We start from the raw sequence: 17,493 nt of genomic DNA on the forward strand, positions 1-17,493 counted from the left end.
CTAATATTTCGAAAATACCATATAATATTTTTTAATATTATAAGAGTATTCCATAGAAATTATGTGTCCATTTATACAATATCCTAGATATTATGTCTTAATATCTCTGAAATATTAATTATTAAAATATTTATAAATTATAATTAATTATTTTTAATTTGATGCAATTTGAATTCACAATCCAGTAACGAAAAGTTCTTATCAGTTTATCCTGCATCTTGTGCTAAAAAAACGTTTTCGCATGATTTTAAGTATTCAGTTCTACAATTGCGCGTCAAAATTATTTTCAGTCTTTAAACGTATACTTATACTAAACATACTTAATGTCGACAACCATATCGACATGTAATTATTATTTCTGAAATTAATTCATTCGTTTGAAAAATATATATATATTAGTTCAACATCTTAATACTTAGACCGTAATGGCGCTTCGGATTTAAAGTAATGTTATTTAACATAAACGGTCTTGTTTTCCTATCTTATTGCTTATACTAAACAGTTGTAACAGTTTTACAAAGTAAAGTAAATTTTGTTATAATACTTTTTAATGTTTATACAATATTAGTATAGTACAGTATCATTAAATAATATTACTTTTAATAATCATACAATATTATCAGGAGGGTGAACATATAACCTTCCATTAATATTTCGAGAATATTACTTAATATTATATAATTTTAATACAATATTCTTAAAATGTTACATTTAATATTTTAAGAATATATCTAAAATATTACTTAATATCAAATAATATTATGCTTATAGGGTATATGTGCGCCAGCAATATCACTATAAATAATCGATCCAGAGGTAATATATTTACGAATTAATGATAATAAAATTTCTAAAAGCCGATTTTCTACAGGTATAATAAAAACTTTCTTTGTGTTGTGTTTTATTCCGCCAAATATGCATTGTTTTTTCAAGATGCGACCTTTATTAAATTTCCTACTGCCAAGTACCGCTTCGTCTATGACAATCCCTTATCCACCAAGTTATTATTATTCTTTTATTAATTAATCATTTAATAACTAATGTGAAAAATAATATAAAGATGTATACAGTTGAACTTCTATAAAACTTGTCGGAACCAATCGACGTCCATAAAAGTAAACAAATGCGCATGCTCGATTACTATATGGGAGGTTAAGACATGACTTTTGCGGATGTTAAAACAAAATCGGAGATTAACTTTACGGAGGTTCGACTGTATATATACATAATGAGCATATATACTTTACTTATATAATATATTTACAACTTACTTATACAACATATATACTTTATTTATACAATATATTTTATTTATATGAACATTAATTTATCTCTCTGCAAAAATTAGTTAAATTAATAACAATTTTATCACATATTTCATAAAAAAGATTATTGTGATGGTTTTATTAACAAAAAATATGCAATAAAGCAAGAAATCTCTATTGTATCCAAATAAGCTTTAGCAGATAAAATAAGTTATATTCAATATGCTCATCTTAAAGTTACATGTTACACATTGTCTTTTTTATCCATGTATAATATTTATATAAGTGCAGTGAATGAGAAAATGTTTGGGTTTCTAAAAATTAGTACTCAATGAGAAATAATAATGGAATCAATATCGAATCGATGTCGATTCGACGTGGAAATCATCAAATCGATGTCGAATTGACATCAATTTCATTATCATTTCTCACTGGATATTTTCATAAGTTAATAAATTTCCACAATTTGCACACACACACACAATTAAACACTATCACGAATAACTTGTTTATTAATGAAATTAGATCATCAGAATTATATGTTAAATATATAAATTCGTGTAAATGTAATATTACTAATAACACTTATTCGTATCAATATACATATAACAGACCAAGAATCGTACACTTGGAAGGACTCAAACAAAACTGCTAAGAATTTACAGATACAGAAGATAATAAAAATCCAAGTAGAACAACTATGTTTATCAAATTTTTAGGAATGGTTATTGTTTTAAAATCGTTTAAAGTTATTTTAAAAACGTTTTTTAGGAATCGATTAAATAACCGCGTTGTACAAACGTTTTAAAATCGCTTTTTAAGATAAAATATAAATGGAAAGAATAAGTGAGTGGTGAAGAATTGCACTGGAATTATTATTTTAATGAAATAAAGACATGAATTTGTCAAGTTACAATGCCTGGATGTGTAATGGATTATTGCACAAATTTATTTCCGATTTTGTCTCATTCGCGCTTTGTCCGTAATAGTTCTTACTTGAGATACTCTGGTAAAGTTGTATATTATAAGTGAAGCGCAAATATGATTCATTTGTTAATTGGTGAGCGGTCGTCAATCAAAAACTGGGAATCGGGCCCGCAACTGTTTCATATAATATACATATTTGTCAACAAAAACGCACAAATGAAATAGCATCCTTAGGCCCGATTGCACCAACATTACTTTGACTTTAAGCGAGACTTAAAGCTCTCTTTACCTCGTTTTAAAATCGAAAAAGAGACAGGAACAAAGAGAGTTTTAAGTCTCACTTAAAATTAAAATAACATTGATGCAATCGGGCCTAGTATATCCTGTATTTGCAATTACGCTCTAAATATAATATTCGTCTCTTTGAGAGTGACAAATCAATGATTTTCTAACCGCTCCTTCATTAGCTGTTTATATGCTGTGTGCTGTAGCCGTTGCAAACTTCTAACTAAACGTTTTAAAATGATTTTTTTACAATAAAAAAAACATTTTATAATAATTTTTATACCGATTTCATAAATGTTTAATTGATTTATTTATTTCTAACATTTCCTATACGGACACTAGTGATGTATTAAAAACATTTATTTATAATCTATTTTGCGTTTTTTCAACAGTTTTTTAAGTTTTTTGTTCTACTTAGAAAATAAACTTGAAATGATGTCAATATAAACATGCGACGCGTTTAGATATACAAATGAATGTCATCATATTACATTAGGGGAGCCCTGCTTAGAGGTATACGACTTTCATGTGAAGTGACTCTCATCTCTATCTCCCCCTCTGCTTACGGGGAGGGAGGGGCGCACGACTTCCATACGAAGTGACTCTCACCCCATCTTCTCTCCTGTCAAGGGGCGCACGACTTTCCACGCCAAGTCCACCTTATTCTCCTCTCTCGCATAAAAAGTCGTGCGCATCTAAACAAAGGAGGAGATGGAGTGGGAATAGCTTCGCGTGGAAGTCGTATGCCCTGAAGTAGGGGTAAAGTGGGATGGGGGAATCGCTTTGCGTGGAAGTTGCGAGCCTGTTAGGGTATCCACATAAACTTACATAACCACATAAACGTATGCATAAAGAAAATTATCCAATCACGTTTTACATGCGTCTTTATAAGAGAAATGCGATTGGATAATTTCCTTTATACGTATAATTATATGTATACGTTTATGCGGCTATGCAAGTTTGTGTAGATATATCGTTAGCAGAGGGACAGGGGGAGGGGGGGGGGGTAAGAGTCGCTTTGTACGTAAAATCGTAAAATATATTTTATAACAAAAAATTTCTGTTTTATATAGCAGAAAAAGACATTATTTCTCAAACTTTTGGGTTAATAACTTTTTAACGAATAAAGAACGACAGCTTGTTGGAGGTCACTCAGGGTGATGACCTTGACAACATATGTCAAGTTCGTTAGGGTCATTCAGGCTAGGTACTCTTTTGTTGTTGTGTAATATTTACCAGTAAAATGTTTATAGAAAGACATTCAGCACTACATAACGCGTTATATCAGTACAAACTTATTTTTTTAAAAAATGTAAAAAAAGGCGCTAAGAATATATGTACTTATCGAATAAAATCCGAGCGTCCAACCCATATAATAGTAGGTTTTTTTAGTTATTCTTTAAGGATAGGATTCTTATTGAAGGTCTTCTTCTTCCAATTCAAGTAATGACAGATTTAATTCTACATTAAAAATTACTTTTCAAAAAACTAATGTATTAAATGAAAAATTTAAATTTAAATGTTACAGTATTAATCAAGTTAAATTCTATTAAATTAAAAAATAAAATCCAAGTTGTATGAATGATTTGATATCAACAACTCTGACGCCAAATTAAATTTCATATCAACCATACCAAAATAAATAAATAATACAATTCCAACAATACGATCCTAAGTAATCTTTCATTTTTATATAATAAAACCTAAGTATACATACTGTACATATACATATACATATACATGTATATATATATATATATATATATATATATATATATATACACACACGTATAAAGCCCCCTATTATGAGATAGTAGCCTAATATGGGATAGTGGCGTTCTGTTAAACTAATAAACGTTATCTGTTGGCTCTATCATGAATTTATTGCTCTTGGATTGAAAACTTTTTAGTAGAAAATTCATTAGATTATGCCTGAAGTTATTGAAAAGATTTAAAATTTGGATGTCTTCAAGTTTTATTGAGATGAGTCTTTAAATCTTGTTTATTATTTAATAAATAAATATTTGGCAATAAATTCTTCATGTAGTGATAAGGTAAGGTCGTACTAATAGAAAAATATGGAATATGTTGAATAGTTTAATTATAAAAGTTAGATTTGATGATCGTCATAAGGCTTGGAAATCGTAATATGACATACCTAGGATATTTCTAATATGAAATAACCCATGCTCCTATATTATAGTGAAAATCGTTATTAAAAAGTAAATGTTATTATACAATAATAAAAAAAGACAATGAATGAATGTCGAGTGCTTATTTCTATGATGCTTGATTCCAACTACCTGAAGACGAGTTTTGGGTATAATTTATCGCATGCTTATTTTTTTTTGGCTATGTTTGTTTGCATTTTAGAAACATGAAATAAAGTTTTTTTAATTGTAATACTAATATATTTTGAGTTTTACTATCGATTTCTCGGGGCATCTCATATTAGGAGGATAATTTTTTGACTTTGTGATTTGCCCACTTTTTACTTTCTTTAATTTAAAAAAAAAAAAGAATTTGAATTAAATTTTATATAACGTTATCTTAAAGCTTATTAAATTCCTTTCAAAATAATCTATTATTTTTTAAAATTTTGCCCATAGACTTCTAACATTTATTCAAAATGACCTTGATATCTCATCATAGCCTTTCCTTTATATACAGGGTGTTTTCTCTAACTTGATCATTTAAAATATCTCCGTTGTTTTTGATGATATACGAAAATACTACAGAGAAAAGTTGTTCGATTGGAAGGGACACATATTATGACAAGAAAAAAATTTTTCTCAAGATCATAGTTTTTGAGATTTCAGAGACAGCGCGATTTTTTTAAAATGGAATAGCATATTTTCATTAATATAGTAATGCAGTTCATAAAAAAACAAATTCAACCATATATGATATGTTGTCTTTCAGATGATCTTGGATATAAAAAAAATCACATTTATATGGGAAAAAGAAGAGTTAACATCTTTAAATGTTTTCAATGAAGATATTTATTTACTTTAATTTAGAAGATGTTTGAAATGATTGCCTTCCATACATTTTTGAATGCGATAAATAAATGATTGTTTCATATTTTTAATGATTTCCGAGTAATTCTGATTGATGTGTGATCTTGATACATGCACGAATTCTTTCTTGCACTGAGTTTCGGCCTGATTCTATAAATTAAAAAACTGTTTCTACTTTTTTTTCTTGATTACAGAAATGCGTATAATGCTAAAACAACTACTTTAATGCGATATCAAGATTACATTGAATGTCTTTAAGTATTTCTAGCGATTCATGTTCCTATGTAAATGTTTATAAACATACTGTGAAATGAGCACAACTTTGTGCGAGCTAGCATAAGTAATGTTTACAATCATTCGTGACGCAAAGATGATGAAAACTTTTTGTTTTGATGGCAATAGCTAACAATCCATGTACAATATCAGTTGTTGACAAATGGTTCCAGCATGATGGTTGTCGAGTTTATTGTAATATCTTCACAACACAGGAAATGCAAGAAAGAATTCGACGTGCATGTATCGACGATTAGAATCACCCAGAAATCATTGAAAATGCGAAACAATCATTTATTTATCGCATTCAAAACTATATGAAAGTTAATGGCAATCATTTCAAATATTTTCTGAACTAAAGTAAATAAATATCTTCATTGAAAACATTTAAGTATGTTAACTCTTCATTTTCCTATATAAATGTGATTTTTTTATGTTCAAGGTCATCTGAAGGACAACATATGGAAATTTTTTTTTATGAACTACGTTACTACATTAATGAAAATATACTTCCATTTTAAAAAATCATAATGATCTTGAAATCTCAAGAACTATGACTATGAGAAAAATTTTTTTCTCATCATAATATGTGTCCTTTTCAATTGAACAACTTTTCCAATATTTTCCCGTATCATCAAAAACAACGAAGATATTTTAAATGATTAAATTAAAGGAAACATTCTATATATCATTAAATAAATTATTATATGTGCTTGTATGTATGCTCCTTGTAGGAAAAGATAACTTCCTACTCCAAGCTTATTTATATAGGAAGTTATCTTTTCCTTTAATCATTTAAAATATCTCCGTTGTTTCTGATGATACGTGAAAATATTGGAAAAGTTCGATTGAAAAGGACATATATTATATTAGGTGTTGGAATTAATTCGTAGCGTTTTTTAATGAAAGAATGTTATTTATTTCACATGAGCATTAAAAAATACATTAATGAAAGTACTTCCCATCACTTGTAAAACGCTACGAATTAATTCCAACACCTAATAATAAGCACGTATAATAGTTTATGTAACGGTTTTTTTCTCAGAACATTTTCTAAGAGTACGCCTTTTTCACTTTTTTTAAAAATTTGTTATGATATTACGCATTTTGTAGTATAATTAATGAGAGATATCCTTGAACATCTAAACATCCTATGGCTTTTGAAGCATTGTTATATGTAACAGCTACATTATTAATATTGCTGAATAGAAAATAATAATAAGAAATTTATTCTCAATATTACAAATCTTACTGATTTCATTTATTCGCGCAATGCGTCAAATTTATAATTACTTATCGACCTAATATCGATAAATTTATTATTGATTAATTATTATCCTGCGAATCACCCGTTTCATTTTACTGTCGATATACAGTGTTAATGAAATCATAAGTAAATGAGAGTCGCAATAAACGAGTAACAGCTACTGTCGAAAATATGAAAAGGAGAAGATTTTTGAGGCGATGACGTAGCTTACATAAAAATTTGACATTTCGGATTTCGCTTGATTTCGCATCACATCATTCGTAGAACACATAAAGGTAAAATAAACATTTATTATATAATTCGAATCCAAGCTGTCAATTGAGTTTATACTCAAGTAGATATACTAGGCGGGTTCTAAGTCATGGGGCTAGAGGGGAATGCGGGGTGCGGGGAAGTACTTGTAGGCGCGGGGAATACCTAACGCGGGGGAAAGAGGGTGAAAGGTCTAATCTCCTACACAATAGGGCTTCTATACAATAGGGCTCCTTTTTTTGTTATCAAAATTAGATCATGTTTTTCTTTAAAAATGCATTGATAATAAAGGTTTGAATTTGACCATGACATATTTTTCTTTTCTTTGAAAATGTATCGATAATAAAGGCTTGCATGTTTGAGAAAGATAGAGCGCGCGTGCTACGAGTGAAGAAAGGATGGAAGAATTAATAGAGTACGAGTTTCTTTTGTATAATACAATGAAAATATGAGTCTTTATTTATACACGATCGGTTCAGTAAATACAAAATCTAAATGTGGATCCTATGTAAATAGGATTTTTTCTACATGATTTGTAATCTTTTTCATAAATTTTATCATAGATCTGACGATTCTAAGGATCTATGTTTTTGTTTATGTTTCCAATATCGTTGGGAAGATTTTCTAATGGCAAGTTTCTTGAATATTATCACTCACAGATCAGTGATCGTTAAAGTTTGAGTTTTATGTTCATGCTTTGTACTAACGATTGTTTTTTTTTCCTTTCTTTGTTGAAATTTTCATGAAACGGAGAAATTTTGGACGGAGTCCATTAGACATAATGAAATATATAAAAGTGCATAAGTGCTCGATGTACCACAGTGGTGTCCTGGAAGACCAAGGAATCAGTCGCTTCAGTTACTGATGCTTCAGTTATTGATAAGCATAATATGGTTAATCATGCGAACATAGCCAACGCAGTCCAGTATATTCGAAACGCAGATCGGGAACAGTTCGCACATATCAGAGACGAAGTGTTCGAAGAACTCGAAGAAGTGAACTTCGAAGAACTAATGGATCAAGAGATCGATTCCGACGAAGAAACATTATCGGACGACGCTGGCTATACTAACGATTTGAGCGAGATTGATACAGATTATATACAAAGGTTTGTGTCATCATCAGAAATCCGTGCACTGAACAACCATACAAAACATTGTATAATCCATTGTTATTATATAACGACGGATGGTGCTTTACGTATATGTGCAGAATGCATGATACGTTTGAATGAGACTGATATCGCAGGATTGTATCTCATAATAGGAAACACGATGTTGGACATATTTACGCGCTAAGTGGTCAGTCTTGCACAAATTGCAGACTACCAACATACCTTATATTTCCATGCAACAAGTGCCCACAGTGCACACATTGAAAAAAACTATTGCGAATAGTATTGTGAATGAATCACATGCAAGTGCTCCGTAGAAGAGTGTGATCTAAAGACTGTAAAAAAAAAAGACATGGAAAATCACGAGCGAGTACGCGAATTGTTGGAACAGCCGGGTCGCTACTCTGGTGGAATATTTCGCGTGGCTGCAACGATGTGACGAGTGCATCGAGCAGCTTGAAGAACTTTGTCGTGCCAAGCGTCCGCGTCTCGCCGTTGGATACAGTCAATTCATGGTGGCGAGGATCGCACGACTCGCGAGTGCAAAAGTGCAATTGGAGCAACGTTTCATGCACATTGGTGGCGACTACGCGAGTGGCGAGTACGCGAATCGCGACGAAAGATCTCTCATCTGGCGAGAGATCGACGCCGCGTTTGAAAATCGTGTATCGACAGGTGCTGTGATAAACTCTAATCACATTGAGCCGCGACGGTTTTTGAAGACGCGAAGGAAATAGTGTTCGAGCGTGTGCGAGACGCAGTAGAAAGACACGGTAGCGCAAAAGTGAATACTGCGTTCAATGGCGAGTTTGCGACGAAGGATAAACGTGCCAATAAGAGCATAATTACAAAGAACAGCGAAATATATCGTTGCACCGATATGCACGAGTGGTACGAGCGACACGTCGTCGAGCCTATCCTAGCATCGCTCGAAGAATTCCAGGAACGCGACAGCGGGTGGGCATTGTCGCGAATCCTTAATTTAATAGTGAATGTAAATAAACATAATCCAATGCACGCGGGATGTCACATCGAAGTGCCACGAGAAATAGTGACGAAACGGGCGGTGATCAGTGTTCATTCGGCAGACAATGCATGTTTCGCGTGGTCGGTAGTCGCCGCTCTGTACCCTGCAGAAACATATGTAAATTGGGAATCGTCATATCCACATTATACAACAGTACTAAATCTCGCAAACATTGAGTTTCCAATCACTTTAAAGGATATTTATAAATTCGAACGGTTGAACGCGGTGTCGATCAACGTGTACGGCATTGAGAATAAACAGGTCCTTCCTCTGCGACTCACCAATGAAAAGAAGGAGAAACACGTCAACATGCTGTACGTGCAAGATCCACGCAACGATGGTATTGGACATTTTGCATGGATAAAAAACTTATCCCGTCTCGTGAGTTCGCAGATTAGTAGAAAAAAGAACAAGAAATTTTTCTGCGATCGGTAAATATACATGAAAAATTATTATAATTTTCCGTCTCATTAATAAAATAATGGTAATAGTTATAATTTTTTTTTCTTTTTTCAGATGCATGCACTACTTCAATACCAACGAAAAATTGCAGTCGCACGTAATGGACTGCGAAAAGATGAACGACTTCGCTATCAAACTGCCGAGCGTGGACGACAAGTGGCTTGAATTTGAGAACCACTGCAATAAGCAGAGCGCCCCATTCATCGTCTACTGCTGATTTGGAGTGCGTTCTACGGAAGATGGAACTTGAAAGGGAAAATGCATCGTCATCGTCGTACGCATCAACAGCACGAGGTATTTAGTATAGGATACTACGTGCGATGTTCATACAACGACGCGTTATCATTGTATCGGTTCCGTCGCGATGAAGATTGCATAACGTGGTTCGCGCGACAACTCAATGATTTGGCGCATCAAGTTAAAAATATAGTATCCACCAACGTACCCATGGAAACGTTGTCGAAAGAACAATTGGAGGCGTACCGTAGCACGACGCGTTGCCATATTTGCGAGAAACCGTTCGTTCCGATCATTGCCATCTCACTGGTAGATTCCGTGGTCCAGCGCATGCAAATTGTAATTTAAATTATAAAAATTCATTTTATATTCCGATCGTTTTTCACAATTTATCAGGCTACGACGCGCATTTTATAATTAAAGAAATTGCTACCGCGTTCGAAGGACATATAAGTTTATTACCGATAACTAAAGAAAAATATATTTCATTCACTAAAAATGTCGATAGCACCAAAGACACAAATGAAAAGAATTTTCAGAAAAATTGCATAAAATTACGATTTATCGATTCTTTAAAATTTCTAAACGCAAGCCTCGATAAATTGACATCGTTTTTAACCAGAGACAAATTAAAAATTGTACGTTCCGAATTTCCAACATTATCAGATGAAGAATTTGAATTACTCACACGAAAAGGTGTCTTTCCGTACGAGTACATTGATCGCGTCGAAAAATTGCAGGACACGAGCTTACCACCGTGCGAATTATTTTTCAGTTCGTTGACAGGCGATACAGTATCCGAGAGCGATTACGCTCACGCCGTGAACGTCTGGAAGTGATTCTCCATTCAAACGCTCGGCGAGTACAGTGATCTGTACTTGAAAACTGATGTCTTGTTATTGGCCGACATTTTCGAAAATTTCCGCGAAAGTTGTGTCGCGAGTTACGGTCTCGATCCTGCGCATTACTATACATTGCCTGGTTTCACGTGAGATGCGATGCTAAAACATACGTGTATAAGATTCGAGTTATTCACCGACATCGATATGGTAATGTTCATCGAGCGCGGTATACGCGGTGGTCTCAGTCAATGTTCCAGTAGATACGCACAGGCTAATAACAAGTACATGCGTTCGTACGACTCATCGGAACCATCGTCGTACTTGATGTACTACGATGTTAACAATTTATACGGATGGGCGATGTGTCAACCATTGCCATACGCCGAATTTCGATGGGTCGAAGACGCTGCGAATTTTGAGTGCGATCGCTCTGGATTCATCCATCGGTTACATTCTCGAAGTCGATCTCGAGTATCCACAACATCTACACAATCTGCACACTGACCTGCCGTTTTGTCCGACGCGCGAAGCCGCCCGGCAAGCGCGAGGCTAAACTTTTAGCGACGCTGTACGATAAACAGCGTTACGTCATCCACTACCGCAACCTACAGCAATGTACTCGTCACGGTCTTCGCGTAACAAAGATTCATCGAGTACTACAATTCGCGCAATCTCCATGGCTTCGCGATTATATTGAACTCAATACAAATTTCAGAATTCGCGCAAAAAATGATTTCGAGAAAAATTTATATAAATTAATGAACAACGCGGTATTCGGTAAAACTATGGAGAATGTGCGCAATCACGTTGACGTAAAATTATTAACAAAATGGGACGGACGGTACGGTGCGGAGACAATGATCGCAAAACCGAATTTCCACAGCCGTAGCATCTTTGCGGAAAATTTAATCGCCGTCGAACTGCGCAAACTCGAGGTGTATACTCGACATATCGAAAGTCTGCTTGTACGAATTTCATCACGAGTATATGTTACCACTATTTCGCGACAAATGTAAAATTATGTACACCGACACGGACAGTCTTGTATACAACGTCGAGTGCGAGAACGTTTACGAGACTATGAAACGTGACATCGCTAGATTCGACACGAGTGATTATCCGATGGACAACGCGTACGGTATGCCTCTCGCGAACAAAAAAGTACCTGGTCTGATGAAAGACGAAAATAACGGTGTGATAATGACCGAATTCGTTGGTCTCAGAGCGAAGATGTACGCGGTGAAGGTGGATGGCAAGAGAGAAACTAAAAAAAGCGAAAGGCGTAAAGAGTAACGTCGTAGCGCGAACGATAACGTTCGACGATTACACGCGGTGTTTGAATGAAGAGATTGAAATGACTCGTCGTCAATCGTGTATACGATCTAAACTGCACGATGTGTACACGATATCCGAATCGAAAATCGCTCTAAGTCCATACGATGACAAACGATACATCGTACCAGACTCGACGGAGACGTTACCGTGGGGGCATTGGCGGATACCTTTGTAATATGTGTGTGTGTGTGTGTGTGTGTGTGTGTGTATCAACATTTATATCACTATTATGTTTTTTTCTACATTTTCATACAGTGTACATGTTACTATTATCAATATAATTTACACGTAATGCATTTTTTTTTTACATTTATATAAGTATTACTATTACGTTTTATGTAGTATCATTTATTATGTATTACTATTATTTTCATTTTCATGTATCATACATTTATATACGTATTTTATATCTGTATACTGCAAAAACGAAGATGAATGGGAAGTAATAAAAAATATACTTAGTTTATATACTTATATTGATATATTTTTTTATATGTAGAAATAAAATACATGAATCAAAATTTTTATCAAATAACATTGTTTTTGTGTATCCATGAATTGTGTGATTCATCGAATCCCAGCCACTTGACGTACACCTTGTCTCCCTTCCTGCGCAGTACTTTCTCCACGAGATACACGTCTGAATGAGTAGCGCGATGCAACTCATACTCGTAGAACGCTCCAGCGACGGATTTTCCGCAATAATTCTCGAGTAAATAGATTACAGGATTGGTACGCTGCACCTTAACGATCGTAAACACTTCGGTGGTCCAATTTGACGTGTAACCCTTCTCAAAAATCGTTTTGTACTTGCTCACGTGTACCGAATCGCCTATTTTGAATTTTGCAGGACCCGCGATCTTTATCGCGCTGTACACCGTGTCCAAGAGTCTTTCGGCGATCGCGGGAGTTACTTCGGCGGGTCGCATGCCGATGGCTTGCGCGCGTTGTAATCTGACAGGAGACGCGGCAGCTCGTCGACCCACTTATAATTGCCATTGAGCGTAAACATCTTCCACATATCGTTCTTAAGCGTGCGATTGAACCGCTCGACTACTGACGCTTTCAATGTCGAATACGTGGAATAGTGATTAACATTGTGCTTTTTCAAGATTTTCTGCACATCAGCGTTGTAAAACTCTTTCCCCATATCCGTTTGTAAATTTTTTGGACATCTTCTACTCTCTCGAACGATCTCAGCGATAGCGTTAGCCGTCTCGCTTCCACCCTTGCTCTTGAGTGGTACGGCCCACGCGTATTTGCTCAACACATCGATGACGGTGAGTATGTAATGGTGGCCTCTGTTAAAACCTGAGTACGGACGCATCTCAACGACATCAGCCTGCCACAGATCGTCGTATCCCCGAACTATGACGCGCCTTCGCGGAAAATTTCTTCTCGCAGGAGCGTGCAATTCCTCAACGAATCGACGTCTCTCGGAGCTAATTTTCTCTCTCTTTTTCTCAGATTTCTTTTTCATGATTCGACGTAAAACCCCATGAGTACGAAAAAAATTTTTTTTTCTGCTGATTTCCCCAAACAAAAATTTTTTCCTTGCTATCGATTTTTAAAATAAAAAAACCAGTTCCCCGCGAGTTCCTCGTGTCAACAGCATTCTTTTTGGGGGAGCGTTGTTGCCTGGGGGGCGAAGCGTCGAGCAATGTAAAAGATCCACCCCTGTTGGGACATCCCGGGCTCAAAAATCGATTGGGGTTTCTTAAAAGGGCACATTGCAGGGGGTAACCCTTTTCCCCAATTTTTTTTCTTTTTTTTGGGGGGGTTCGCAAAAACCGGTGCGATTCCATTTTTTTATTTTTTATCCCCTTTTCCAAAAATAATCCCCCCTCAAAGGGTATTTGGGGTTTGTGCGTTTTCCCCACCAACAGCGGCTCTTGTTTTGTGATATCGTCCCCCGGGGTTTTTAGAGATTACTTGGGAATTCCTTTAAAAAAAAAACTCAAAACCCCGGGGTTTCCCGGGGGGATCGTCCCCCAAAACGAAATTATTTGGGGTCCGCGTCATCCATACGAAAGTTTTTTCCAAAAACACGTCCACCTTTTGTGTAAAAAATGCCGTACGGGGCCCCAACCCCGCTCTCTTTTTTTGCCTCCCCTGGGGGCAGCTCGACATTTTTTTGCCCCGGGGGGGCCCAAAAACCCGGTCGTAACGCTCTCCCCCTTCCTTTTGGTTTTGAAAAATTTTTTTTAAATCTTCGTCCAACGAGTCTTCCGTTTTTTCCCCGAAAACATTCTAAAAGACTCTATGTGGTACTTTTTGGCACTGGTGTGGGGGTTAGGGGCTGTCCCCCCTTTTTTTTTTGGGCGATCGTTTTTGGGGATTTAGCAGATTTCGGGAACGCTCGAACGTCTTTTTCGTTTTCTGCCCCCCTTTCTTGTTCCTTTCCTCCTTCCTCCACGTTTAGAGGCAGACGTTGCCCCTTCGTCGTCGATTTTTTTTTTGTAGCGCGCATGTGGGGTTGCGCCCCAAAAGGGGCGCAGCGGTCGTTTTAAAGGTTTAAAATTTTTCCCAAAAAGCGATCCCTCCCCGATTTTTACCGGTTTTCAGAGCGCAAATTTTTTTTCCCGGGTCGACCACTCGTCTTCTCGATTTTTCCCCGCGTTTTTTTTACCCCGCCCCCCCTTCGAAAAGGGTTTTTCGGGGGGTAAAAGGCCCCGGAACGTCTAAAACACGTTACGGATGGGAAAAATCGTTAAACCCTTTTTTAAAAACGCCCGGGGTTTGAGCTTCTGTCTTTGTTTTCACTAAAAACCATTTTTTTTCGCCAAAATCGGGGGAAAAAAGTGAAAAATTCTCGTCGAAAATGTCAGTATTCACTGATCGTTTTAAACGTTTTTTAAATTTGGCCCCGTCCTGTTTGAAAGGACGTAGGTTCGCTTGAAAAGTATCAGATTTTTTGGGGACCTGGGATGCTGCCCGAAATAAAAAACATCGCCCCTTCGGGGTGGCGACCCCATAAAAATTTCTCCCCGCCCCGGTCAAAAAGCCACGTCATCAAGATAAAGTAAAATTTTTTGGCGCGCCCCGTCGGTGGAATAAAGGGGGTGTTGTGGGGGAAGTAAAAATCTTTTTGTCAATAAAAGTAAAAAAATTTTCGAGAACGACCCCTTTTTTTTAAAAAGATTTTGGGCCCTACACGTTTTCAAAACGCACGCCATTCGGGCTCTCGAGTAACCCTTTTGAGAACTTTTGGGTTTTAAAACCCAATTTTTTGGGCCGCAAATGATCCGCGTATAGTACTGGGGGCATTTCGCCGTTTTTTGCGCTTCTCCACGCGCCTTTTCCCTCATTTTTCGATTTTCTCACAGTTTTTTTTACCCCGTATCGCAACGGTTTTGGGACGAATTTTTGCTCCCCCCTAAGGGACGCCTCTCGAACGAAAAATTTTAAAAAGGGGCGCGAATTCGAGTCGCGCAGTAGCAAAATGATCCCCCTGCTGTTCATCCTTTCGACATTCGGGGTTGGAAAACTGACAGCCCCAGATATCCAAAGGGTATTTTAGCGGGACGGTGACATATCGAACGTGGGGGCAAAATTCCGGAAACCCGGGGGGGAAAGGGGATTGGAGGTTAAACTTTTTGGCTGCGACGAGCATACAAAAACCCAGCAGGGCCCCCCATCCCCCGGGGCCCGCACCTTTGATAAAGGGGGTGTAACCCCAAGGGGAGCGTCGGGCGGCAGTTTTTTTAAAAAGAAACGAAAACCGCTTCCCCTTTTATTCATATTCCGGGGACCAGTTTTTTGGCCCGGGGGCCGGGGTTTGAAGGCGAATTTTCCCGAGGGGGCGTGGGGGTAAAAACCCCCCGGACGCGGGGTTTTAGGGAAAACGACTTGGGGTATTTCGAAGCAAAGGGTTTCCCCAATTAGACCGCGGGGGACCAAAAAACTCGAAAAGGGGGGGCCCCCGGAAAAAACGGGTCCCAAAACCCCGGGGGATTCGGGGTTTTCGGGGAAAAAGGGGGCCGCGGGTGCCGGGGTTTTGGGAGCGATGAAAAACCAAAGACCCCAAAGGGGGGGACAGAATCAAAAAAAAAAGAAAAACCCCCAGGGGAAGAAATAAAAACCCCCCCAAGGGGGGTATTCCAAAAGGGAAAACGGAAAGATTTCCCCTTTTCTTTTAAATTTGGGGGGGGTCGGGGGGTTGTTGGGGGCGGGGGCCGCATGCGAAAGCCCCGGAAAAAATACCAAAACCCCGCCGACGTCAGCTCGAGGGGACAAAAGGGACACCCGCCGGGGGGAAACCCCCCCGGCTGCGGGGGGGATCTGGGGGCCCTAAAAAATATGGGGGCGGCCCCATTTTCCGGCCCCCATAAACGCGGACAGGGGAAGGGGGGGCGAAAAGAAAAAAAAACGGCCCAAAAAGGGGGAATTAAAAGGGGCCTCGGGTGCAAATAACCCAAAGGGCAATTGGACTGCCTTTTGGGGGGCCCCTTCCCGATCATCTTTGGGGGGGGTCCCCTTTGCGTTAAAAAATTTAAAAAAAAAGGGGTGGGGGACCGAAAACCAAAGCGGTATTTGGGGAATCCGGGAAAAAAGGGGCCCCGGGGCCGGGGGCTCATGGGGGGCAAAAACCCCAAAAGGAAAACCACGTCATAACTTTGGGGAATTTTTGGAATCTTTGCGACCCCCAAGGAACTATGCGAAATTTCGAGAACGGTGCCCATGACATAGAGTACAATTTACTCCCCTCAGACGTACAATCAAAAATTTGGGGTCCCAAAGTGTCTGGCCCCTTTCCGGAAACGGAGCCCCGTGAAAATTTAAAAAAAAAGACGAGGGGGTGTAAAATCCAGTAATTTTCGAACCCTTTTTTCCGTCGAACAATAAATTTTATTTTGGCAAAGACGATGCAAAAATTACAATTCCCGAAGGTTCGTACGAAGTGCGAGACATAAATGAATTTTTGAAACGTATGATTTTACGGAGACATTTGCACCGCAACGCACTTGAAACCGTTGACGTAGTGCATGATGACAACAACAACAACAACAACAACAATAACAGCAACAACAACAACATCAACAACAATGACACTGATGATAATTGTGAGGGTGGAGAATACCCGATTACGCTCCGCGCAAACTACAACACGATGAGATGCGAGATTAAATGTGCATACAGAATAAACTTTGGCAAGCCCAACAGCATTGGATCGCTGCTGGGATTCTC

The 17,493-nt window shown here is 37.4% G+C and overlaps 2 protein-coding genes and 1 pseudogene across 2 annotated transcripts; 2 read left to right on the forward strand and 1 right to left on the reverse strand.

Annotated features, from left to right (window-relative positions):
- Nucleotides 1-8,745: 8,745 nt before the first annotated feature.
- On the forward strand, nucleotides 8,746-9,977 carry LOC147909010 (uncharacterized). The gene has a single exon (XM_087407787.1). It carries the CDS (start codon nucleotides 9,284-9,286, stop codon nucleotides 9,863-9,865), a length of 582 nt encoding a protein of 193 aa, XP_087263913.1. The 5' UTR covers nucleotides 8,746-9,283; the 3' UTR covers nucleotides 9,866-9,977.
- Nucleotides 9,978-10,476: 499 nt separating this feature from the next.
- Nucleotides 10,477-12,481, forward strand: LOC147909011 (uncharacterized; annotated as a pseudogene).
- A 352-nt stretch (nucleotides 12,482-12,833) lies between these two features.
- On the reverse strand, nucleotides 12,834-13,235 carry LOC147909012 (uncharacterized). The gene has a single exon (XM_087408250.1). It carries the CDS (start codon nucleotides 13,233-13,235, stop codon nucleotides 12,834-12,836), a length of 402 nt encoding a protein of 133 aa, XP_087264376.1.
- Nucleotides 13,236-17,493: the final 4,258 nt, after the last annotated feature.

Source organism: Acromyrmex echinatior, chromosome 7 (assembly GCF_024713525.1).
Source record: "Acromyrmex echinatior isolate Ae372 chromosome 7, ASM2471352v2, whole genome shotgun sequence".
NCBI lineage: Eukaryota > Metazoa > Arthropoda > Insecta > Hymenoptera > Formicidae > Acromyrmex > Acromyrmex echinatior.